At 38.7% G+C, this 27266-nt stretch overlaps 1 protein-coding gene across 4 annotated transcripts in view; it reads left to right on the forward strand.

Annotated features, from left to right (window-relative positions):
- The window catches only part of THEGL (theg spermatid protein like), a 50818-nt gene extending 24968 nt beyond the window's left edge, over positions 1-25850 (forward strand). Inside the window, exons 3-9 of one of the 4 annotated variants that reach the window (XM_047719384.1) lie at positions 53-118; positions 3602-3730; positions 7560-7697; positions 15103-15217; positions 21652-21783; positions 24143-24318; positions 25482-25850. In XM_047719384.1, coding sequence (XP_047575340.1) covers positions 53-118; positions 3602-3730; positions 7560-7697; positions 15103-15217; positions 21652-21783; positions 24143-24318; positions 25482-25569 — 844 coding nt within the window. In that variant the 3' untranslated portion in view covers positions 25570-25850. The remainder of the gene's footprint in view (positions 1-52; positions 119-3601; positions 3731-7559; positions 7698-15102; positions 15218-21651; positions 21784-24142; positions 24319-25481) is intronic. The other 3 variants (XM_047719381.1, XM_047719382.1, XM_047719385.1) reach the window with 3 other exon arrangements.
- Positions 25851-27266: the final 1416 nt, after the last annotated feature.

Consider the following 27266-nt stretch of genomic DNA (forward strand, 5'->3'; position numbering starts at 1 on the left):
ATTTAAATATGGTTAAGCATTCTCTCTGAATTAATCAGTTGGTATTTGTTAGTTTATTTTCTAGGAAGAGAATCCAAGGTCTTTCTAGGCCCCAAAAACAGTGGGGAACCCCAGATAGGTAAGGCAACATCACATAGTCTTGTTTGGGAGGACTGTGTTCCCTACATTAAATAGGTAAGTATTATTTTTACTTGCCCACTAACCTTGCATCCCAGGTTTATCCACTCTGTCGTCAACTGGACCCACTGAACCAATACTGTCCCCTCAGTTAAGTCAACACATGGAAGGCTACCCCGAAGTCAGTGTTCTCAAATTAGTCTGCATGTAGAATCACCTGGGGACCTATTAAAACACTGATACCTGGGCCCCATTCCCCAGAAATCCTGATTTACTTGGTCTGGAGTCCAGCCTAGGCTTTGGGAGTGTAAAAAGCCCCCAGATGATTCTAATAAGCAGATGGGTTTGAAAACCACTTTGAAATTCTTGCGTCCATCCTTTGGATTCAACTTTGCTGCTTCTAACATACTGTCTCTAAGCCTCTGCCTAGAGCAAACCTCTTCTCTAGATCTCCGGCCAGTAGGACCTGGTGACCTCCCAGCCTTGACCACAGGAACCCCCTTTTCTTCTTTGGCTCTTGAGGAAAGCTTTAATTTTTCCCTCTTTTCCCCCCCCTGATCTCCTGTTGTTTTTTTTAAAAAATAATACACTTTATTTGTAAAGCAGTTTTAGGTGTAGAGAAAAACTGGCCAGAAGTACAGAGAGAGTTTCTGTATTACTACCACTCCTCTCGTTTTTCCCATTATTGACATCTTGTGTTAGTGTGGTACATTTATTACAGTTGGTGAAGAAATATTGACACATTACTCACTAAAGTCTGTAGTTTACATTAGGGTTCACTTTTCGTGTTGTACAGTTCTATGGATTTTGACAAATGCATGCCATGTATTCACCATGACAGTATTATGTAACTTTCCTTGCCCTAAAAATCACCTGTGCTCTACCTATTGGTCTCTTTCCCTCTGTGCTCCCTTCTCCAAAACCCTGGCAACCACTGCTCTTTTTACTCTATCTACAGTTTTGATAGTTTTTCGATACTGTCATATAGTTAAAATGACACAGTATATAACCTTTTCATATTGGCTTCTTTCACTTAACAATATATACTTAAGGCTCCTCTGTGTCTTTTCATTGCTTGGTAGCTCATTTCTTTTTAGCACTGATGAATATTCTGTTATCTCGTTGTACCATAATTTGGTTATCCATTCATCTATTGAAGAATATATTGTTTGCTTCCAGTTTTTGGCAATTATGAATAAAGATGCTATCAACATTGATGTGTAGGTTTTCATGTAGATAAAAGTTCTCAACTCATTTGGGTAAACACCTAGGAATGCAATTTCTGGATCATATGGTAATTGTGAACATCTGAAGTGTCTACCAATCCCACAATCAATGAATAAGATACTTCCTGTTGTTCCACATCCCCACCAGCCTTTGGTGTTTTGTATTTTGGCCAGTCTAAAGGTGTATAGTTGTATCTCTCTCATTATTTTAATTTGTAATTCTTTGATGACCTGATGCTGAGCATATTTCATATGTGTTCAACTCTTTTGCACTTTTTAATTGGGTGTTTTTCTTAATGTTGAAATATAAGTGTTCTTTGTCTATTTTGAATACCAATCTTTTATCAGATGCTATAGACTGAATGTTGATGTTCCCCTAAAATTCATAAATTGAAAACCTAATCCCCAACATGATGGTATTAGAAGGTAAAGCCTTTGGGAGGTGATTTAAATCATAAGGATGGAGCATCCATGAATGGGATTAATGTCCTTATGAAAGAGACCTCAGAGAACTCCCTTGCTCCTTCAGCAATGTGGGAATACAGCGAGAAGATGCCTGATTGTGAACCAGAGAGCAGGTCCTCACCAGGCACCAAATCTGCTGACGCTTTGATCTTGGACTTCCCAACTCCCAGAATTGTGAGAAATAGATTTCTGTTTATAAACCACCCCATCTGTGGTATTGGTATTGTAATCTGAGTTCCAGATTACAATATTGTAAGATTGTCAGATGTCAGATATGTGTCTTTCAAGTATTTTCTCCTAGTCTGTGGCTCATCTTTTCATTCTCTTAGCAGTGTCTTTTGCAGAGCAGAAGTTTTTAATTTGAATGAAGTTCAACTTATCCATTTTTCTCTTTCATGGATCATGCTTTGGTCATATTTAAAAATGAGTTGCTAAAGTTAAGTCACCTAGATTTTCTCTTACATTACCTTCTAGAAGTTTTATAGTTTGGGGTTGTACACTTAGAGCTATGATACATTTCAAGTTAATTTTTGTGAAAGATGTTTCTAGATTCTAGATCTGTATTTTTCCATTGATCTCTTTGTCTATTCTTTGACCAATACCGCTGTCTGATTACTGTAGGGTTATAGTAAGTTTTGAAGTCAGGTACTGGCAGTCCTCTGATTTTGTTCTTCTTTTTAAATATTGCATTGTCTATTCTGGATCTTGTGCCTCTCCACACAAAATTTAGAACCAGTTTGTGAAAGAATATCCACGATGTGACTTGTGGATATTCACTATCCCACAATGATTGGGATTGCACTGGATCTGAAGGTCAAGTTGGAAAGAACTCACATCTTGACAATATTGGCTCTTGGTATCCATGAACATGGACTCTCTCTCCATTTATTTAGTTCTACTTTGATTTCTCTTACCAGAGTTTTGTAGTTTTCTTTATAGAGATCTTATACTTATGTTGTTAGATTTACACCTACGTATTTATATTTTTTTGGTGCTAATGTAAGTAGTCTTCTGCTTTTAGTTTCAAATTCCCATTGTTCATTGCTGGTGTATACAAAAATCAGTAGAATTTGAATATTAATGTTATATCCTAAAACTTTACTATAACCTGAAAGTTTAATTTTCAAAGTGCTTGTTTTTAAAATTAAGAACATAATTTCTTTTTTTCAAATTTTTATTTATTTCTGGAAATCTGTGCCTTTCACTTTCTTCCACGAAGCCTTTTCAGGTGAATCCCTCACTGATTCTCCTTTTCTCTCCACCCTCTCCTCAGGAAACATGCCTAAGATCTGATGTCAGTACGTAGCCCACTGCCTGGCCCACAGTATTTCACAAATTGGAGCTACTAATGTTACCCTGATCCCTGAGACTTCATTCTGGACACATTCAGTAACTGAATCTTTGCTCCCTGATCCTGTTTGATTTTCTGACCCCCTGGTATAGGGCTTCCCTCACACGGGAGCTCAGTGTTAGGTAGATGGCATGCCTCTTTTATGTTGACCTGATTATAAATTACAGTGTTAATTATATAATGGAAGAAACAGAACTCTTTCAGAAAATAGGTTCGTTTTTGGTCACCATGTTTTAGGACAGTAGGTAAAACAATCTTCTTTTATTTTTATTTTAACTGTATAAGTAGTTGACCTGTTTTTAATGACTGGGAATTGTTAAATTCTGTAATAGAGACAGTTCTGGAAGTGAAGTAAAATCAGTGTGGAAGCCATCATGAGCCATTTCTAAGATGTTTATTAGTAGTGAATTCCTTACCATTTGATTTTTCTGCTTTTTAACAGAAAACTGTTTTGGGGGAATCAAGATCCTATTTGCCCTATCGCCCAGATCGCTTTGAAAGCTCAGCTGACCAAGAGACTCGAGGAGCTTGCCCATCCCAAAGAAGTCTCCCACCAATATGTACCTAACAGGTTAGTGTTTGTGTGTTATCGGGTTACTTTATCAGGAGTCCCTAGGGAAAAGGAACATGGAACCCAGCCCTTTTAGCTGAAAGCCATGAATTATCCAATCTGTAGTAAAAAACTATTGAGGATTAAAGATTCTATATATTTCCTAATCTGATGCTACAGTAAACCTTTTCCAGAGCAAGAGTAATATTTAGCTATTGCTAACTTGTATTATATCTTATAATGTTTTGGCTTACCAAGATTTTGAGGTTTTTTTTTTGTTTTTTTGTTTTTTTTTTAGATTTTATTTATGTAAAATAAATAAAATTTATTGGCTCAGTTGCTAAGTGTCTGCCTTCTGCTCAGGTCTTGATCCTAGCATCCTGGATCAAGCCCCGTATCAGGCTCCCTGCTCAGCTGGGAGCCTGCTTCTCCCTCTCCAGCTCCCCTGTGCTTGTGTTCCCTCTCTTTCTCTCTCTGTCATAAATAAATTTTAAAAATCTTTAAGAATAAAAAGTTAATGCATGAAAAAAAATTTTTTTTAGATTTTTTTTTTTTAAATTTATTCGACAGAGAGAGATCACAAGTAGGCAGAGAGGCAGGCAGAGAGAGAGGGAGGAGGAAGCAGGCTCCCCGTTGAGCAGAGAGCACGATGCGGGGCTCGATCCCAGAACCCTGAGATCATGACCTGAGCTGAAGGCAGAGCTTAACCCACTGAGCCACGCAGGTGCCCCTGCATGAAAAATTTTTTTAAAAAGATTTTATTTATTTATTAGAAAGAGAGAGTGAGAGCAAGTGGTGGGGGGTAAAGAGAGAGGGAAAGAGAGAATCTCCCGTAGACTCCTGCTGAGCATGGAGCCCCACATGGGGCTTGATCCCATGGCCCGAGATCATGACCGGAGCCAAAATCAAGAGTTGGCTACTCAAGCCAGTCACCCAGGTGCCCCTTGGATTTTTTAATAAATTGGCAATATTAGGCTGGGATATGTACCATCTATAACATTGTTGTGCATGAACTGTTTATCCAGACAGCTTCTGGTGATTTTGTATACCACCACGGGCTTGATTACCGTTAGTTAATCATTAGATGTAAAGGTAATAATCGATACCCATTGCCAATTGGCTTTTAGTGCATGTTTGTTGAATAACTAGGCTTTCTGCTGGTTGGTTCTTTGAAGAAAGACTGTGGGGTGGGGGAGGGAATGAGCACAAGTAGTGAGGGAGGTAAAAGTAATAGAAAAAGGTGTAGATACCATTATTTATCTGAAGTTTGTTTTCTAAGATAATCAAGGCAGCCATTTTTCACCTCTTTTTAATTACAACTTTAGTCAAAAGTCAGCAAACTTTTTCAGGAAGTGGGTAGATAGTAAAGTTGACCACAAAGTCTCCCTTGCAACTACCCCAACTCCACTATTGTAGCAGGAAGCAGTCACAGATGTTATGAAAACTAGCATGCCTGTGTTCCAATAAAATTAAAATTTTTGTATCTGTGCCTGTGAGGGTTATTAGTCTGGATTTTTCTTTTTTTTTTTTTTTTAAAGATTTTATTTATTTATTTGACAGAGAGAGATCACAAGCAGGCAGAGAGGCAGGCAGAAGAGAGGAGGAAGCAGGCTCCCTGCTGAGCAGAGAGCCCGATGCAGGGCTCGATCCCAGGACCCTGAGATCATGACCTGAGCCAAAGGCAGAGGCTTAACCCACTGAGCCACCCAGGCGCCCCATAGTCTGGATTTTTCTTAAAGTGTCTTTGTGGTAATGCCTTTGTTTCTTGTAATGTCTTTACTTGTTTTTGGTAATTCTGTTCTCATAGAATCAATTGGAAAGTATATAGAATTTGCGTTTCTTGTTTATGTATTTCATAGAATCCACAATGAAGTCATCTAGGTCTGGAGTTTTTTGGTGGAAAGATTTTTTAAAAAGTTTTCACTTTAATTTAATTAACGTATACTGTATTGTTAGTTTCAGAGGTAGAACTTAGTGATTCATCAGTTACATATAACACCCAGTGCTCATCACATCACGTGCCCTCCTTAATGCCTATCCCCCAGGTAACTCATCCCCCCTCCCCCTCTCCAGCAACCCTCAGTTTGTTTCCTAGAGTTGAGTCTCTTACAGTTTGCCTCCCTGTTTTCCTCTTATTTTATTTTTCCTTCCCTTCCCCTATGTTCATCTGATTTGTTTCTTAAATTCCACGTATGGGTGAAATGATATGATATTGGTCTTTCTGACTGACTTATTTCACTTAGCATAATACCCTCTAGTTCAGGTTTTTAACTATAAATTTGATTTATTTAATAGTATACAGCTGTTATGAATATGTTAAAATAACGCTTGTTAAGTGAGGCATGGGGGTCACAGTTCAAGAACAGACCATAACAGAAATTGAAATAGAGAAAATAGAGAAGTTCGTTCCTCACAGATCCTAGAAGTACGTGGCACGCCTCAAGGAGTCACACATGAAGTTAAAGCAGGTTGCAGAGAGAGGCAGGACCCGGCCCATGCCTCATTAGGATCTGCAGCGGGAGTGCTTTGGGCTTCCTAGGCCAAGGCCAGACTGGTCAATTCAAACAAAAGAGCAGGGTTTTGGTAAGCTTCTTGGGACTCATATCTAAAGGATGCATAAAGAAAGGAAGGCATTGGGAGTTGGGAGACTGTTGGTCACAGGGCTGTTGGCGAAGTCGTATCAGGAATGTACATGAACTTATGACTTGGTGGACTGGTATCTAGGGCATGTGCTTGTGACATGGGGGCTAAGGTCAGTTTAAGGTGCCTGGAGGCTGCTTGGTCAAACAAAGCCGGTGCTGCGGCAGCAAGGCCATGGAATTGCTTAGGAAACTCGTGACAAGGGCCCTTCAGATTATATCTTTCTGAATGAGCATTGGTAGTATGTGTCTCTCAAAGAGTTTTATCTATTTCACCTAAGTTTTAAATTTCATTTTTGAAGATTTTGTTTATTTGACAGATCATAGGCAGAGAGGCAGGCAGAGAGAGGGAGGAGGAAGCAGGCTCCCCACTGAGCAGAGAGCCTGATTTGGGGCTCGATCCCAGGACCCTGAGATCATGACCTGAGCTGAAGGCAGAGGCTCAACCCAGGTGCCCAGGCCACCCAGGCGCCCTCACCTAAGTTTTAAAATGTGTTTGCATAAAGTTGTTCATATAGCCTTTAATTTTCCTTTTAATATCTGTGCAAACTCTAGTGATTGTCTCTGAGAGACTAAAAAGGTATTTGGTTTTAAAGGAGCAAATTTTCCTTTTCTATTAGTTATTTTTTGGTTATTTATTTATTTATTTATTTTTAAAGATTTTATTTATTTATTTGACAGAGAGAGATCACAAGTAGGCAGAGAGGCAGGCAGAGAGAGAGATAGGGAAGCAGGCTCCCTGCCGAGCAGAAAGCCCGATGCGGGGCTCTATCCCAGGACCCTGAGATCATGACCTGAGCCGAAGGCAGAGGCCCAACCCACTGAGCCACCCAGGCACCCCAGAAAGAGAAGCAGATTCCCACTAAGCAGTAGCCCAGTGTAGGACTTGATTGGAGGAGCCTGGGATCATGACTCCAGCCAAAGGCAGACACTTAACTGACTGAGCCACGCAGGCCCTCTTTTTGGTCACTTAAAAGAACACAGTTTATTACAGAAAATTAATCCGCTTTGGAATAGGATATTAGAAACCACCTGGAGCTTGAGGGCTGCAACCATTTCTGATTTCTCTCCATGTGGAAAATGGCTCAGCAATAAAGGGGTAAAATGTCATACCTCCTCCTAGGCCTGGAGTTGGTGGTCAGCATTAGAAATTACTGTTACTGGAATTCATACTTGCTTCACTCAGTTCATTTCTCTTCTGTAACTTCCAGGGCTCAATATTACTACAGCTGCGGTAGAGAGTCTGTAATTTGGGAGATCCCTTCTCCTGCCCTGTTGAGCCGACCCTCCAAAAGGATCCAGAAGCTGGCACAGCCCAACAGATTCAGGAAAGAATATCTAATAAATAGGTAGAGTACCTTGATAATCTCCATAAATTCTAATTAAATTTCATTAAACCTCACAATATCTTTCTTATTTTAGTGTATGTAGTTTCATAAACTAGAAGTCAACTTGTGGTTCAGAGGATCAGGGTGAAAACTCAACTGTATGCTGCGTTTGTCAGTAATCAGAGGATCATCACCAGTAATTATATTTGTGGGTTTTGTTTGTTTAGAGAGAGAGAGAGAGACAGCACGCATGAGCAGGTTGGGACAGAGGCAGAGAGAGAGGGAGAGAACCTCGGGAAGACTCCCTGGCCAGAATGGAGCCTGACTTGGGGCTTAGTCTCATGACCCTCAGACCTGAGCTGAAATCAGAAGTCAAGACACTTGACTGAATGAGCCACAAGGCGCCCCACCAGTAATTACATTTGACTCAAATTGTGGTGAAACTAAAATTCACTCTGAACTTAGCATTGTCAGCCAATTCAAAGGAAATAGGCAAATGAAACATTATAAATTTTTGCAATTTGTAGAACTTGATGTTTCTATGACTTTTCAGATGTTTTTCCCTTTGCTTTGAATGCTGAATTTCTCCTTGTCTTTAAAAGACAGCTTATGTGGTACTTCCACATGGGAGCTAAGATTGTGATATGGTTGTTGGAAAAATGTTAAGTTGCATTAATGGAACAGCACTGCTGTCTAGTACTTTAGTTAAGACGCATTAAGTGTGTGTGTTCACTTATGGATGTTATGCCTTAAGAAACTGATAATAAATCTGAGACTATTCAGAAAGAGCTGAGTGAAATACTAAGGCCTCTGGAAACTATGTTGCATGAAATATAGTTAAGAGAAATGACATGTTTAGCTTAGAGAACAGACCTAGGAAGCAGTGGTAGCTGTGCTCAGATATTGAAAGGGTCAGTGTCTGAACAAGGGAAGGAGGAAAAATAAAACTACTTCGTGTTGATCCTAGAATTAGATCTAGAACAAGGAAGTTATAGAGCAGCAGGTGTCAGCTAGGTGTAGGAAAATCTTTCAGACCAGCTCTCCAGTAATGGAAATGTTTATCTGGAGAAGTCAACTGCCACCTTCACCCCAACCCCTGAAAATGCTCATTCAAGCACAGGCTGGAATGATGAGTTTACATGGATTTTAGAAAAGATTCCTGCATTCATAGAGAGATCAAGCTGGACAACTTGGGTCTTTTTTTTTTTTTTTTTCTCTAAAGATTTTATTTATTTATTTTTCAGAGAGAGAGAGGGAGAGAGAGCAAGCACAGGCAGACAGAATGGCAGGCAGAGGCAGAGGGAGAAGCAGGCTCCCCAATGAGTAAGGAGCCCGATGCGGGACTCGATCCCAGGACGCTGGGATCATGACCTGAGCCGAAGGCAGCTGCTTAACCAACTGAGCCACCCAGGCGTCCCGACAACTTGGGTCTTTTTCCGTCATAGACTCCAGCAAAAGAGCCCCAATTCCTCACACAAAATTTGTTTGCTTATTAGTTCGTTCAACAAAATCTGATTTGGTTAAAATATACATATAATTTGATAATTATAGATCTATATTTATTTATTTATACACTTATATATCTGTATATATAATCCAGAGGAATTCTTTGTTAATGTCACAACTTTTTAAAATGAATTTATTTTTAAAATATAAGTTCAGTTAATTAACACATAATGTATTATTGGTTTTGGAGGTAGAGGTCAGTGATTCATCAATCTTACATAATACCCAGTGCTTATTACATCACATGCCCTCCTTAATATCCATCACCCAGTTACCCCAGCCCCCCACTCACCTCCCCTCCAGCAGCCCTCAATTGTTTGCTGTAGTTAAGAGTCTTTTAGGTTTGTCTCCCTCTCTGATTTCATCTTGTTTTATTTTTCCCTCCCTTCTCCTATGTTCCTCTGCTCTATTTCTTAAATTCCTCATATGAGTGAGATCATATGATAATTGTCTTTCTCTGATTGACTTACTTTGCTTAGCATAATACCCTCAGTTCCATCCGTGTCGGTGCAAATGGTAAGATATCAGTTTTTTGATGGCTGGGTAATATTCCACTGTATGCATAGACCACATCTTCTTTATCCATTCATCTGTCTATGGACATCTGGGCTTCTTCCATAGTTTGGCTTTTGTGGACGGTGCTGCTGTAAACATTGGGGTCCTGGTGCCCCTTTGGATCACAATTTGTATCTTTGGGTTAAATAACCAGTAGTAATATGTCACCACTTTTTGAGAGACCTGAGTTTGTTGTTTCATATAAGTGAAACCTTCTTGAATGCTAGAACTTCCTGTACTTCTAGGTTGTTTCCCTACTTTCCTAAGGAGATTTCTTTGCTTGAATTCGTTCATTGGCTTGAATCTTTATTATGAACATAAACTCTTATATTTCAATATGGAAAACCTCCCAGGAGCTGTTCAAGGATGAAGCACAGTTTTTCTTTAGACTAAATATTCTGACTTCTATGCTTTTAGATTATTAGATATTTGCTTATAGTTTTCCTGTCCTTTTTTGCGGGGGGGGGGGGGGGGTCAGGGGAATGGACTCTAACCTCTTTTTGAAAACTTTAATTCCAGTGTAGTTAGCATACAGTGTTATGTAAGTTTCAGGTATACAATATAGTGATTCAGCACTTTAATATATCACTTAGTGTTCACCAAGATAAGTGTACTTGTAATCCCCTTCACCTATTTCACTCCTCTGCTCACCCACCTCTCCTCTGTTAATCACAGTGTGTTCTCTATTAAGAGTTAAGAGTCTGGGTTTTTTATTTCTCTCTCTCTCTCTTTTTTTTTTACTTTATCATGTGCTTTGTTTCTTAAATTCTGCACATGGAAGAAGTCATATGGTATTTGTCTTTCTGTGACTGATTTATTTCACTTAGCATTATACTCTAGATCTATCCATGTTGTTGCAAGTGGCAAGATTTCATTCTTTTTTATGACTGAATAATATTCCATTGCGTATATATACCACATCTTCTTTAACCATTCATATACTGATGGACATTTGGCTGCTTCCATAATTTTAACTAGCCTCTTTTTTCCCCCAATTCTGTGCATTAGAAACAGATAACTAAGCTTGTTAGAACTGCGTGAAGGGGAAAAAAAGCAAGTGTTTAATGAAGACACACAGGGCTCTCCATTAAATATATTATATGAACTTGGACTTTGTGTCATATATTTTAACTGATTCACTAGAGGAGCTCAACAGCAGACTTGAATAGTTGGAAGAAGGAATCAGCAAACTGTAGGATAGGTTAATTGAGGCTATCTGAGGAACAGAAAGAGAAAAGAATGAAATAAAATTAACAAAGCCTCATAAACAAGTTGAATTTATCCCAGGAATACAAGAATATGTTGGAATCAACAGACTACAATCAACATAATACATCAAATTAATAGAATAAGAAAAGCAAAACCATGTGATCACTTTACAATAGAGTCAAAAAATCATTTGACAAAATTCAACACAAGACTGTCACGATAAAAATTCTTAACAAACTGGGTACAAAAAGGAATTTCCTCAGCCTGATAAAGGGCATCTACAAAAAGCCCGTCGCTAACATAATAATTAATGGTTAAAGACTGAATGATTTCTCCCTAGGATCAGGAATAAGACAAGGATATCAGCTCTCTCCATTTCTGTTCAGCATCATACTAGAGATTCTAGTTAGAGCAATTAAGCAAGGAAAAGAAGTAAAAGGCATTGAGGTTGGAAAGGAAAAAGTAAAACTATTTCTAATTAGGAAGGCACAGAATTTAAGAGCAATATACAAAAAAACAATTGTATATCCATTAGCAATGAGCAATCTGAAAATGAAGGTAAGAAAACAATTCTATATGTAGTAGCACCAAAAAGAACATTATAATACATGTAATGCCATATTACTCAGTCCTAGAAAGGAAGGAAATTCTGACACATGCTCCAACATGGATGGACCATGAGGACATTAAGCTAAGTGAAATAAGCCAGTAACAAAAAGACAAATACTGTACAATTCCATTTATATGTGGTAGCAACTGTAGTCAAATTTGTAAAGAAAGAAAGTAGGATGATGGCTGGCTGGGACTAGAGGGTAGGGGAAATTAATTGTTTACTACAGAGTTTCACAAGATGAAGAGTTCTGCAGAAGGGTTGTTCAACAATGTGAATGCACTTAATACTTAAGAATGGGTAAGTTGGGGGCCCCTGGGTGGCTGAGTCCGTTAAGCATCCAACTCTTGATTTTGGCTCAGGTCGTGATTTCATGGGTCGTAAAATTGAGCTCAGTGGGGAGTCTGAAGATTCTCTCCCTCTACCCCCTCCTACTTGTGCTCTCTTTCTCTCAAATAAAAAATGTTAAGAAAAAGGATGGCTAAGGTGGTAAATTTTATGTTATATGTTTTTTACTAAAATTAAAAATAATAAAAAACAAAATACTTAGAAGAAGTTCAAGGCATGTACACTGAAGGCTACAAACATTGTTAAAAGAATCAAAGACTGAAATGAATGGGAAGAAATTTCCTGTTCATGAATTGGAAGTCTTAATTTTGTTATGCTGGTAACTCTCTCCAGACTGATCTCCGTATTCAGTACAATCCCTGTTGATATTCCAGCTGCCATTTTTGGTAGAAATTAACAAGGCAATTCTAATTCTAATTCTTTCTTATAGAAAAGGAAGGGACCTAGCATAACAAAAAACAGTCTTGAAAGCTTATTTGAAAGCTTGCTTATTTATTTATTTATTTTTAAAGATTTATTTATTAGAGAGAGAGCACGGGCACAAGTGAGGGGAGGGGCAGAGGGAGAAGCAGACCCCCGTTGAGCCCCAGTGTGGGGAACTATCCCAGGACCCTGGGATTGTGACCTAAGCCGAAGGCAGATCCTTGACCAACTGAGCCATCCTAGTGCCCCTGGAAACTTATTTAAGAGTTACAGTAATCAAGACAGCATGTTATTGACGTAACAATAGACATGTAAATCTATGGGATAGAACTGAGAGTCCAGAAGTTAACCCTTATGTTTATGGTCAATTTATTTTTGACAAAAATGCCAAAAAAAGACAATTAATTGGGGAAGAATGGTCTTTTAAACAATTAGTGCTGGGATAACTGGACATCCAAATGAAGTTAGACCCCTACTTCACACCAAAATTAATTTTTTTTAAAGATTTTATTTATTTATTTGACAGACAGAGATCACAAGTAGGCAGAGAGGCAGGCAGAGAAGAGGAAGCAGACTCCCCGCTGAGCAGAGAGCCCGATGCGGGGCTCTATTCCAGGACCCTGAGATCATGACCTGAGCCGAAGGCAGAGTCTTTAACCCACTGAGCCACCCAGGCGCCCCCACACCAAAATTAATTTAAAGTGGATCACAAGGGCACCTCGGTGGCTCAGTCAGAGGAGCATGTGACTCTTCATCTCAGGGATATGAGTTTGAGTCCCACACTGGGTGTAGAGATTACTGAAAAATAAAAATATCTTGGGGGTGCCTGGGTGGCTCGGTCAGTTAAGTGTCAGACTCTTGATCTCAGGTCCATGCTGGGCGTGGAGCCTACCTAAAAATTATAATAATAATAAAATTTAAAAAATTAAAAATCTTAAAAAATAAAATGGATCACAGACCTATAAATATAAGAGAAAAAAATTATAAAAACCCTTAGAAAAAAACATAGACCTCAATCTTTGCGACCTAGGCAATGGTTTCTTAGATATGACAACAGAAATAAGTGACAAAAAATAATAAATTGGATTCCATCAAAAGTAAAAACTTTTGTGTCTCAAAGGACACTATCAAGAAAGTAAAAAGACAACCTACAAATTGGGAGAAAATATTTGAGAATCATATATCTGGTAAGAGATTAATATTCAGAATGTATCTATATCTATATCTATATCTATATAATTTTTAGAACTGTACAAAAAAAGTCAATATAATTTAGAAAATGGACAAATGATTTGAATAGATATTTCTCCAAAGAAGACATACAGATGAACAGAAACCACACATGAAGATGCCAAATATCATTAATCATTTTCAAAATACATATTAAAATGACAAGATACTACTTCAAACCTTTTAGAATGGCAATAATAATAATAATAATAATTTATAGAAAGTACTACATATTGGTGCGGATGTGGAGAAATTGAAACCATCATATATTGCTGGTTGGAATGCAAAATGTGCAGTTTAATTGGAAAACCACTTTCTAGCTCCTCAAAATGTTAAGAATAGAGTTTTATGATCAGCATTCTATTTCTAGGCATATACCCAAGAGAATTAAAAGTATATACTCACACAAAATTTTGTACTGAATATTCGTAGCAGCATTTCATAATTGCCAAAAAGTGGAAACAACTCAAATGTTCACCATGGATGAATGGATAAACAAAATGTGATAAATCATTTGATGGACTATTATTCCGCCATAAAAAGAATGCTGTGCTGATATAGGAATATTGAAAATATGCTAAGTGAAGGAAGCCAGACACAGAAGGCTACATATTTGTATGTTTCCATTTATTTGAAATTTCCAGAGTAGGCAGATCCATAGAAACAGAAAATAGATTGGTGGTTCTGGGGACACAGGGTTAGGGAATGAAGTAATGGAGAGGAACTGTTAATCAGTATGGGGTTTCTCTTTGGGGGGATGAAAACATTCTGAATTTAGATAGTGACAGTATTTACACAACTCTGTGAATATGCTAGAAACCACTGAGTTGTACACTTTAAAAAGGTAAATTCTATGGTATGTTAATTGTGTGTCAGTTTTAAAAACTAACAGACTACCCCTAGAGTGCAATCATATATTTATTTATGAAAAACTTTTTTCAAATTAGGTTTGTAGGTTTGTTGGTTGATAGATTTTTGTACCAGGAAAGGAATATGTGGGGAACAGCCTGTGAAAATTGGCTGAGTTGCTGGGAGTTATGACCAGTACCATCTCAAGCCGCACTGCAGAGGAGACTGGCTATCACAGAGGGGTCCTTGGTGGTAGCTGGAATTTTTATCTCAGCAGTTTAATACAAAGTTTTGGTAGGAAGTGAAGTGTTTTTTAAACTGCAAGTCTCCATCCATCAGGGTATCATGAAACTGATTCCAGTTTTTTTTTTAAATGAAATTTTAAAAATCTGAATACCTTGCTCAGAGCAAGCATTGTTTCATAATAATTTTGTTTTAGATACATGCACGCACACACACACACACACACACAGATTTACATGTACTGTATCACAGTATAACGTCTTAATGTGGATCATAGTAAAAAAAAATTTTTACAAAATACCAATATGGCAGATTATGGTAATGATTATGGGGGAAAAGTTTTATGAAATAGGAAAAATTATACATAATTGATCAGAGGTTGAGTACAGCAATGAAAAAATGCAGTTATTTTTCCTCCAATGATTTTAATATTTCATGTTCATTTGCATATAGGCCCTACAGTGATTACTTAACAAGAGATTCTCTTCAAATCTCTTATCCTTCTGCCCGGATATTACAACTCTCTATAGCCAAAACCACAAATCCAAACTATGTTCCTCCAAAAAAGGTAAGTGGGTCCATGTGAAACACTTCCTAATTGATTTTGTAAAAACACGTTTATAACTGTAACATGCTCTCCTCTTATTTCTAGGTATATTTTACTTTTCTCCCTTTCTATTTTCTCCTCTCATCAAATGAACTTTCTGACTACCTCCTCTATGCTACTGTGTCACCTAGGATTTGATCAGAGAAGCAGAACAACAGTGCAGAATTAGACCTTAAGCAAGTATGGAAGCTGATAGAGAAGTCTTTGGAAGGCTCTTTTGGCTGTTGGAACTTGGGTCTGGTTATAAATCTAGAAGCAGTGAGAGATAGTAGGGATAGGTCAGTAGTTACCTGGAAGGAATCTACTTCAGGGGAACCTATTATAGGTTCTTCAGGCAAGGGGACCCTAAACCCTTCAGGAAGGGGAAAAATGGCTAATTGTATTAGTAAGGAAGGCTCAGGAGTATTTAGGGGCTTAAAGTCCCTAGCTTTGTTGGAATATGATCATATATCCCTATTCCAATTTTCAAGGTCCTATTCCTTTCCAACTGTTGCTCTAACTTTAACACAGGAGACCATACAAATTTGGTAATTCAGTTTGCACTGCAATTAACCCACTCACAGAATTAGATTGTGAGTTCGGTTTTCAGAATTTTCAGCCCTATGGGCCATGGAATATAAGGGTATTTTTTAGGGAAATTACAGAAACTTTCTGGTCCCTTACTCAGACATTAAGGTGGGAACTTCAAGGCCTGAGCCAGTCATTTCTTAACTGACTTTTCTCTAGCGTGCTTCGAAACAACCAGCTAAGGATGCCAGGGTGGCTCTGTTGGCTAAGCGTCTGCCTTCAGCTCAGGTCATGATCCCAGAGTCCTGGGATCGAGTCCCATATTGGGCTCCCTGCTCAGTGGAGGACCTGCTTCTTTCTCCCTCTGCCTGCTGCTCCCCCTGCTTGTGCTCTCCCTCGTTCTCTGACGAATAAATAAATTAAATAAAACCAAATAATCCCATTATACTCCTTTATTTCACTAAAATAATTTCTGGCAGCCCCTGCTTGGTCACCTGAAGCCTTGTTTTTTGTTTTGCTACAGCATGCTGTGGACTACTAGTATTTTTTTTTTCTTTCACTACTGGCAGTAGGATCATTAATACCTTTAAATCCAGTCAGCTCAGAAAACAAATTCCAGATAATCTAGAATCAACACAGAGAACCAGTTCTTAAAGTTGTGATTTGGCTATCTGTTACTTTCTACCAATGCACCCCCAAACTTAGTGGTGTAAAACAATAAGCATTCTATTATACTCAAGGATTTTATGAGTTAGAAATCTCTCAGCTGGGATATCTCTAATGGCTTGGTTGTCTGAAATGGTAGAGGGCTGGAAGTTCCTTCACACCTACCTTGGTCAGCTAGAGCTGCTATAACAAAATACGAGAGACTGGGTGGCTTGAAAGACATTTATTTCTCACAGTTCTGGAGACCAACAAGTCCAGGATCAAGGTGTCACCAGATTCTTGTCTTGGTGAAGGTCCTCCTCTTCCTGGTTTGCAGACAGCCACCATCTTGCTGTGTGCTCTCACATGACTTCTTTGTATTTGCACAGAGAAAGAGTTCGTACCTCTCTTCTGATAAGGACTCCAATCCCACAAGAGGGTTCTATTCTGATCACCTCATCTAAACCTAGTTATCTCCCAAAGGCCTAATATTATCACATTGAGTAAGGACTTCAACATATGAATTTGAGGGGGACATAAACACTCTGACCATGACAGCATCTGTATGTGGGGTGGAGGCTGATGTGACTTAAAGGCTAGACTCAGTTGGGAATATTCACAGAAACATCTTCTGGGGCCTTTCCATGTGGCTTAGACTTTTTTCAGCATAGCAGCTTTATTCTGAGAAGTAGTATCCCAAAATGGAGTATTTCAAGGGTGAGCATTCCAAAAGAACTAGGTGGCAGCTGCATGTTTTTTGTTGTTGTTGTTGTTGTTGTTGTTGTTGTTTTATGATTTGGCCTCGGAAGTCACATAATGTCACTGCAGTCATATTCTGTTGATTGATGCAGTTACAAGTCTGGCCAGAGTCAAGGGGACAGGGATACAAACCCCACCTCTCAACGAGAGGTGGCAGAAAATTTAAGAAAAAAACCTTGGTATCCTTGAGCACGATTTTTGTATATGGAATAGACTGTTCAGAAGTATGCTCTTGATTTAAATAATTAATAGTCCATCTTTAAAACTTTAAATTAAAAATCTGTTTCTTTCTTAGGTTTTTAGATTTAGCTTGCAAGTTTTATGACTGTTTATAATTCTAGCAGTCCTAACAATGACCTTGAAGAGTCCTGAATAATGTTTGATTTGGTTTCTAAGCATAATCAAATACCTTCAAATAATTAAAATTATATTTATTAATATTTTAATTTGATTTATTTTTTTTTAAATTACCTTAATTATTTTTTTTTTATTTTCAGCATAACAGTATTCATTGTTTTTGCACCACACCCAGTGCTCCATGCAATCCGTGTCCTCTCTAATACCCACCACCTGGTTCCCCCAACCTCCCACCCCCCAGCCCCTTCAAAGCCCTCAGATTGTTTTTCACATTTCTTTTTTTTTTTAAAGATTTTATTTATTTATTTGACAGAGAGAAATCACAAGTAGGCAGAGAGGCAGGCAGAGAGAGAGGAGGAAGCAGACTCCCTGCTGAGCAGAGAGCCCGATGTGGGGCTTGAACCCAGGACCCAGGACCCCAAGATCAAGAGTCATGTGCTCCACTGACTGAGGCAGCCAGGCGCCCGCCATGCATATGCTTTTAATTTTAATAATATAAACATACTTTTTATTTTAATAACAATTTCTAATTTACTGAAAAAATGTAAGAATTAACATTTTGTTCCATTTGTTGTATCATTTTCTCTCCTCCATATGGGGTGTGTGTATGAATGTATGTTTGTGGGTGTATTTAATTTTTTCTGAATCATTTTTGAGAGGTACAGACATCATACACCCATTTTCCTAAATATTTCAGTGTGTATTTCTTAAGAACAAGATCATCATCTTATGTAACCACAGAATTATTATCAAAATCAGGAAGTTTAATAAATACTATATCTACTCCATGGTCCATGTCCAAATTTCCTCAATTCTTGCACACACTTACTCTTTTCTTTTTTTTTTTAAGATTTATTTATTTATTTGAGAGAGAGACAGAGCATGGGGAAGGGGCAAAAAGAGGGAGAGAGAGAGAATCTTAAGCAGACTTCTTGCAAAACACAGAACTCGACACAGAGCTCCATCTCACAACTCCAACTCATGACCTGAGCCAAAATCAAGAGTCAGATGCTCGACCAACTGAGACACCCAAGTCCTCCATTGCACAACTTACTCTTTTTTTTTTTTAAGATTTTTTATTTATTTATTTGACAGACAGAGATCACAAGTAGTCAGAGAGGCAGGCAGAGAGAGAGAGGGGGAAGCAGGCTCCCTGCTGAGCAGAGAGGCTGCTGCGGGGCTCCATCCCAGGACCCCGAGACCATGACCTGAGCTGAAGGCAGAGGTTTAACCCACTGAGCCACCTAGGCGCCTGCAATTCTTAATACAAAGTATTAATCCTATTACTTAAATTCTCTTAACTTTTTTACAGTTAATGCTGAATCTTCCAGTGTTTTAAAATACACATGCCCATGAAGGAAGCCAAGTTACTCTCATAGGTACCTTAGGTTACTTGTCACCAGAGACTTTGGATGGATGAACTGTAGAAAGTCTTTTTTTTTCAAGATTTAATTATTTGAGAGACAGTTCAAGAGAGAGAGAATGAGCAGGAGGGAGGGAGAAGCAGGCTCCCAGCTGAGCAGGGAGCCTGATGTGGGGCTCGATTCCAGAACTCCAGGATCATGATCTGAGCTGAAGGCAGATGTTTAACTGACTGAGCCACCCAGGCGCCCCTGTAGAAGGTCTTTCAACCTCTGTGAATGTCATATTGTCTCTTCTTATGGTGACTTTGACAGAGACTGCAACGCTTTTTAAAAAAGGTTGGTTTCCTAGCTCACTTAGTTGCTATCCATCATTCTCTCTCTATTTACAGATGTCCACAGCTCCTATTCAGACTGATAGACCTGTGTAGATTTTTAAAATCTTTGACTCAAGAGATTTTGCCTTTGAAGACTTACTTTATATTTAGCAGATACCTTTGAGTATTGACCACCTGTACTCTGCATATCTCACGTGGCTTTGTCTAACTTACTGTCCTAATTTATAAGGTCATTTTACCAGTGTGTCCCTCCCCCATCATTCTCAATCTGGTTATTTTCTGAGAACAAAAATTTGAGAAGTAACGTTACCAGATGAAGGGTATGAATATTTTTGAGGTGATTCATATATTATCCCAAAATATGTTCCAACAAAAGTGATTTTGATTTATATATTCACTTGGATTATTTGGGCTGACTTTCACACTGCATTCTTGGCAACATTAGATATTATTTATTTTATTAAATATTAAATATTTAAATACAAATTAAAAATGCTATCTCATTAATAAAACTCTTCAACTTCTCAGATTGCTAATAAATTCAATAGTTCCCAACACTTATTTACCTGTGTAGTTTCCTTTTGTAAACTTTTGTCTATTCATGGCTGTATTTATTTTTCTAGTGGTCTGTATATTTTTTATTGATTCATAACAGTTCTTTACATATTAGAGATATTCTTCACCATATAGATATGTATTTTTCCCAGCTTATATTTTAAAATTCTGGAGTTATAATTTATATAAAATGCATAGATCTTAAGTGTATAGTTTAGTGAGCTTTTAACAAATGTATATATCCATTCAATAATGACCTCAATCAAGATACAAAACATTATCCCCCAAAATTTCCTCCTGTTTCTGGTTAATCCCACTCTATCCCTGTCTAGAGCCAACCACTTCCAGAATCCTATCACCATAGATTAGTAGTATTTCTTATTCTTTGTAGGTTAATATAAATTTATATTATTTCTTCCTCTTAAATATTTGATAGAATTTATCACTGAAGCAGTCTGGGCTTAGTGTCTATATTAACTAGAAGTACTAATTAATCATTTCTGGTGAATAAAGCTTTGTCTCCAATAGGCTCTGGAAAAATCAAAGAAATATATGACAACTGCTATTTTCAATTAAGGCTTATAATAAAAAAGGAAATAAATCAATCATTTACTCAATTCATTAAGCACATAGTTCTTAATCAGTTATATAATACAGGATACAATAAGAATGACAAAATGGTTCCTTTCCTTAAAGTAAATTTCAATTTAGAAGAAACCATAGACCTATAGGTAAATAATTAAGATTATTTGGTACTCATAAAAGAGAATAAATAAAGTATTGAGAGATATCAGAGGAAGAGTGGGAAAATCCAAGAAAGACTTTCTTATCATGGAATTGTGCAGACAAATAAGACCTTAGGTTTGAATCCCAGCTGTGCAACCTATTCACAATAAAAACTTAAATAAATTTCTGAACTTCATATAGTACCTTAGTTTCTCCATGAGTGAAATACAAATAAAAATGATACCCTAGGTGAAGAATAAATGAATTAGTACGTGTAAAACACTGTCAGCATTAGTATCATCATTGTCTTAACACAAAAAGAGATTCGCAACATACCTTGTATGTTGTTTTTCTGCCCACAGTAAAAATCCTGTTTTATTTCCAGTTATTGATTATATTCCCTCTTAAAGTCTTTTGGTAAGTTTTGAGTTTGAAATACTCGTAATTGAAATAGAAGACCATATAAGTTGAGTACATTTCCACAATTCAGATAGTTAGAAATGACTTGGGGGACTAGCACAGCATTGTCTATGGAGAATGTGATTCTGCCTTACTTCCTCTTGGCTTTGGTTTCTTTTTCTTACCTGTTCCAATTAGAAGAGAACCATTTGAGTTCATTTTAATACGGGGATTTAATATGGGGATTTGTGGTAATATGTGGCCCTTGGACAAATCACTTTATTTTCAGTTTTTTGGTATACAAAACGGGGCTACAGTTGTTTTTCTTTGGGTCCCAGTTTTGAGTCCCAGTTTCCAAAGGCCAAAAATAGTTAAGAACAAAACAGAGCTCTCCCTTTTATGGTGTTCTCATGTAGCAGGCCTGAGCCTATCCTCTTGGCTGAGTTTTCATTCCACAAATCAGCATTACTGTTTATCTCTTAGTCAATAAGTAATGTTGCCATTTCCTCCCCATCTTTAGTTTAACAGTAAGTTCCTGAAAAGCTGGGTTGAAATTCATACAACCTAGTTTGAGAAAGATGGAAATTGATCCTCTTAGCTATGACCATGGGTTACTGCAAGACTCTCATCTTTTCTGCAGGATTTGTTGAGAAGTCTGGTCCAGAGGTCAGACAGTTCTTTGGAACCTTGATGGAGATGGTATTTATGATTTAATACTTACAGACCCTATTTTATTTTTCTCCCCTAGATTGGAACCGAGATTTCAGTTCCTGCCCTGACTGCTGTTGCAACTCCAAGAACTATAGACCTTGCCCATCCAAGGATCAAGATAGAGGGTCTGTGCTTTGAAAGAGAACAAAGTGAACTGCCCATCCGTCCTGTAAGCCACCACTGCCTTGGCATCCTTCACTTCATTTTTTGGTTGTTTCTCCCGTGTTATTTTGCTACTATAGGGCAAAGGCCAAAGTCATTGGGAAAGATAGTCTTGAAAGAGTGGTCCGTGGCATGAAGAAGACCTAGCTGGAAGTATGTCGAGAGACTGAGGATAGAGGGCAAAGAGCATGGGCTTTAGAATCTGTAAGAGCTGAGTTCAGATTCTAGCCTCACCACTAGCTCTGTGATGTTGTGACAGTGTTCCTGAACCTTATTTATTCATTCAAATATTTGAGGGCCTACTGTATGCCAGCTACCATTCCCAGTGAACAAGATGGAGGGAAAATAAGTAAAATAAGTAAACAGATAAGGTCAGGTATTATAAGTGCGATGAAGAAAATAAAGTAGGAAATGATTGACTATGGGTGAGGATGAGGAATAAGCTACTTTATATATGGTAGTCAGGGAAAGCCTCTCTAAGGAAGGACTATCTGGTGTGAAATCTGAGTGACAAGAAGGAGTCAGCTAGGTGAAAGTCTGAGAAAAGAATATTCTAGTAAAGGGAAGAGCACGTGACAAAATCTTGAAGTGGGGATGACCTTGAAGCTGAGTGGAGCAAGGTGAGCAAAGAGATTATAATGGTAACAGTTCCCACTGAAATCATTGAGAAGGCGTTGGTGCTCAGCATAGAGCCTAGCACACTCAGTGGCTTCCCTCCCTCTTTCTCCTTGACACTCCCCTCTATTCATTATAGTGCCAACTTGGTGCCCAGTCCCCACTTAATTTTCAGTAAGTATCTAGTGACCATGTTGCCAAGGAGGTTGGATAAATTTTACCCTCTGAGAACTGAGGATATAATATGCAATTCTGTTAGGAAAGAAAACTAGCCTGGGATTCAAAACCCCTCAGGAAAGCGTCTTGAGTTTGCTAAAATGACTTGCCTTGTGGCCCTTGGACAAATCACTTTATTTTCAGTTTTTTGGTGTACAAAATGGGGCTACAGTTGTTTTCTTTGGTTGCTAGGTTTGTTTGGGAGTTTATGAAAAAATCTTTTAAAAAAGTGATACCACTGTGGATAATCATACTCTTAGAACCCAAAACAAGTCTGTACCAATGCAAAATAGTACTTTCAGGGCTGCGGAGGGGGTGTTTTTATCCATCGTGATTCTTTCGAGTGAGCATTTAAGAGAGAGAGACCAGGAGCTATATGTCATCCTTCCAATTTCACCGATAAAGCAACATAAGAGAAAGGCAACCTGGCAGGTGTGATTTTCAAAGTAAGAGCAGAAGGAGTTGATCAGTCAGTCAATCAACATATATTCCACACCAGTTATGCACTTACTCTAGCTTTTGGCAAACATGTACCTCTTTCAAGAAGTTTAAATTCTAATGGGGAGAAGCAGACAATAAACATACTAACAAAGAGATAAGTGCACAAAGTGGGGTGTTGGTATGTACTATAAAGAAGATTGAGGGGCGCCTGAGTGGCTCAGTGGGTTAAAGCCTCTGCCTTCGGCTCAGGTCATTATCCCAGGGTCCTGGGATTGAGCCCTGCATCAGGCTCTCTGCTCAGCAGGGAGCCTGCTTCCTCCTCTCTCCCTGCCTGCCTCTCTGCCTACTTGTGATCTCTGTCAAATAAATAAATAAAATCTTTAAAAAAAGAAAAAGAAGAAGATTGAGTAAGTGTTCTGTAGAGGAGGGTTATCAGAAAGGTTGATATATTTTGGATGGTGAGGGTGTCCTTGAAACTGTGATGTTTGAGTCTAGAGACTTGAATGAGGAAGAGGCAGCCATGACACGGTTGAGGGAAGAGGATTTCAAGCAGAAGAGCTAGCAGGTGCAAAAGTCCCAAGGTGGAAAGGGCTGGGCCTGAGGGGCCTTGTGTGGCAAGGCTCATCGTGATGAAGGTGGGGAGGGGAGGGAGATGAGGTCAGAGGAATGGGATAGCAGTCAGATCACGTGGGGCCTTCTAGGCCACAGTAAGGAGTCTAAATATTATTCACAGCAAAATGGGAAACCGTTGGAAGGTTCTGGACCCTGAGAGTGACATAATCTGACTTGGGCTTCAGAAAGTACATACCTCATAGGGTTATTATGATGATTCAGTTGGAATGATGTAGGTGCCCCACTTAGAACACTGTCTGGCTCATGGAATGCTCTCATTAAAATGCTCATTCTCTCCGTCAGTAATTGGTATGTGAAGGCTAGATCGTACAGAGCAAAAATGGAAACAGGAGACTAATGAGGAGTCTGCTACAGTGATCCAGGAAAGAATCCTGGATGGTGATTCAGTTCGGGCCATCATTGTAAAGAGAGGGAGATGGGAAAATTGGGATCTATTTTCGTATCTTGTTCTTCTACTATAGATATCCCGTGCTGCCTTGCTATACAAACCTACCCCTCGAATAATAGCTCTAGCTAAGGCCAGGCCTCTTCATCGAGATTATCGACCTGACCGTGATGCCCACTGGCCAGTATCTTATGCCGCTATCCATTGCAAACTATCTCCCAGAATTCAAGAACTAGCCAATCCAAATAAAAGGTATGTCAAATTTATCACTAAGATGGGACAGGAAAGCTGGGGGTGTGAGGGAGGGGGAAAAATTAACCTAATAAGACCAAAGAAAATAATCATAGAAATACAAGAAATGTTCAAAAACATCACTTGTTATATTAATTGTGACAAATCTATGGTCTTACCATAAATATAAGATAGCAGTTAAAGGGTTCGTGGACGAGTACTGAAACTTAATCTAGGAAACAACTCTGTAAGGATGGATATGGGATTATTTATCTAACATATTGTTAAGTAATACAAGTACATAACAGAGCACACGATGCTAAGAATGTTCTAAGAAAACAGGTATGTGCCATATGTTTGCTTGCGTGTGCCTATAATATCTCAGAAGAGTATGCAAGAGGCTAGTAACAATGTTTGCTTTTGGGGAGCCCGAGGGAACTGGGATGGGAGCAAGATTTACTTTTTTACTAAATAGAGCTTTTGTGTTTTTCCATATCTTTGCATCATGTGTGTTCATGACCTACTTGAAATAAATAATACATTCAACAAAGAAGAAAGGGACTCTAATTCCTGTTTACTTTTTAGATTTCTTAACTTGCCTGAATCTCAGTTCATATTGTTTCCTTTATGAGATAATGCCTGATCCCCCTTGTAAGCATCGTCAGGAAAACCTAGGAGAAGCTGAAAGTATCGTAGAAGTCTTCCTTCAGCTCGGGGAACTGGGGATGTGTCCATTCTTATATAATCTTTTTATATTTTTATGATGTGTTTTGCCTTTTAAAGAAATAAAGTTCAACAGCAATGAAATGAAGCTCTTTCTCTGTTCATTGACAAAGGAAAGGGAAGAATAAGGTGAAGGTGTCAGGGTCTACCCCAGTGGCAAAGTTATTATTTGGTGGGAAGGTGCTACAGGTGGGAACTTCAAAAATTTGATTTCTTTTAGGCCACCAGAGGACTGCTGGGCTTGTTTTAACATTGTCAGATTATTGAAAATTTTCCAGAATTAACTTTCTGTGGAAAGAGCCAGGGCTTTGGAATCTAACAGATACATGAATCGGGATTTGACCACAGGTCGTTATTATAACTTCCCTGAGCCTTCAGGTCCTCATCTGTACAATGGGGCACTTATGAAAAATCAAAACAGAATAACACCATAGTTCCATTTTCTGTTCATTTTTTTTCAGGTCGCATTCTTTTTCCCCCATTTCAGGTCTCCTGTGCATATTATATATTATGATCCAGATGTCTTTAAAGTCAAGCCAGCTGCTTTGAAAAGTCAGTGTTCTCCAAGGATCCACGAGCTGGCAGAACCAGTTGTGCATTAAATACAGAAAGCCACATCAGTCAGACTCTAGTTATGTGTCTAGAAAACATATTAGGTGACTTTGTTCCCTACTCTGATCTCATCATCTTGTATTCCCGCATCCTCTCCAAACCATGGAGACCTCCAGGGAACACCACTGTGACCATCAAATAGCAATTCCTGGTGTTACCTGCAGTCATGTCTTTAGCAGATTTGGAGACTCGAGCACGCAATAAAAGAGAAGCTGAGAGCCTGCCTTATCCTTGCTATATCTCCTCACAAGCATCTTGGCCGTCTCATTGCTCTGGCTGACCTGAGCAAACACTTCCTTACGTTTGCCGACTTTGTTTTTCTTTGCCTGGAGAGATCCGTATTCCCCAGCAGCTGGTCTCTGCTCAGTCCCTGCTCTAGTAAGTCCTGGGAACGGGAATAATTCTTTGTGTTGCTTTTCCAACCTCCCCTCCTTAACCGAGAAGTAACACGGAAATGGTGAAGCCTTTTGGGATAACTTGAAATGCTTTTCATAATCCGTAGGTGAAATTTAGGGAACAGGTTCCCTTAAATAATCGCCCCTGCCCCAATCTCTGTTCCTTCACTCAGGCTGCGTCATTTATCAGGAATGACAGAAAAAGCAAGGTATTTGGCAGGCATTGGATTCTCTGTCAAGTTACATCTGCCCAGAGTTTTTAAAATTTAATTGTTTTATTCTCTTCATGGATTAGTATTTTACAAATGAAACTAAGCTTTATGACATGTTTAGATTTACATGAAAATGAACTTATCTGATAACCGGTTTTACAGTTGGCTGAGTTCTGTCTCCAGAGCTTTGTGTTAAGGAGATAACTAGTGCTATGGAGAGGCAATATCATGTAGTAATTTTGAACTTGCATTTCGGAATGAGGCAGACCTGGCTTAGTCACTCCTTGGATCATTCATGCCAGGTATGTGATTTTGAACAAATTTCCTAACCTCTGCCCTCACCCCGTGCCTGTTTCTTTATGTGTAAAATGGGTTCCTGCTGCATTATTGTAAAGATTAAATAAGAAAATTATGGGGGTTCCTGAGTGACTCAGTCAGTTAAGCATCCAGCTTGTGATTTCGGCTCAGGTCATGATCTCAGGGTTGTGAGATTAAGCCCCACATCCTGCTCTGCACTCAGTGGGGATTCTGCTGCTTTCCCTCCCTCTGCCACTCCCCCCATTTGCACTCCCTCTCTCTCACACTCTCTCTCAAATAAATAAATCTTTTAAAAAAAGAAAATCATGTAAAAAAGTATGAATTGGGAAAAAAATGTTTACAAATTTAGCTCTTTTTATCTTCTAAGAGGGGGAAGGGAGAGTTCGTATCAATGGGAAAATAAAAAACTTTATGGCTTGATTCATACATTGAGTGAATGTTTGTTGAGTGTCTTTGCTTTGGCAGGTACTGTACCAGGCATTGGAGATAATCACACTAACCCCAGCAGGTGTGGGCTCTGCTCTCATGGGCTGTTGAGCCAATTGGGAGAGATGGCTGTAATTCACACATTCACAAATGTAAAACTACACAGGTGGCAAAGTGCCATGCCAGAGAGACTATAATGCTGGAAATAACAGAATAGAGAACTCTGACTCCCTTGGGAGGGCAGAAGGAAGATTTCTTTGATGAAGGGATAATTGGGCTGGAA

The sequence above is a fragment of the Lutra lutra genome, chromosome 2, assembly GCF_902655055.1.
Source record: "Lutra lutra chromosome 2, mLutLut1.2, whole genome shotgun sequence".
NCBI classification, from domain to species: Eukaryota; Metazoa; Chordata; class Mammalia; order Carnivora; family Mustelidae; genus Lutra; species Lutra lutra.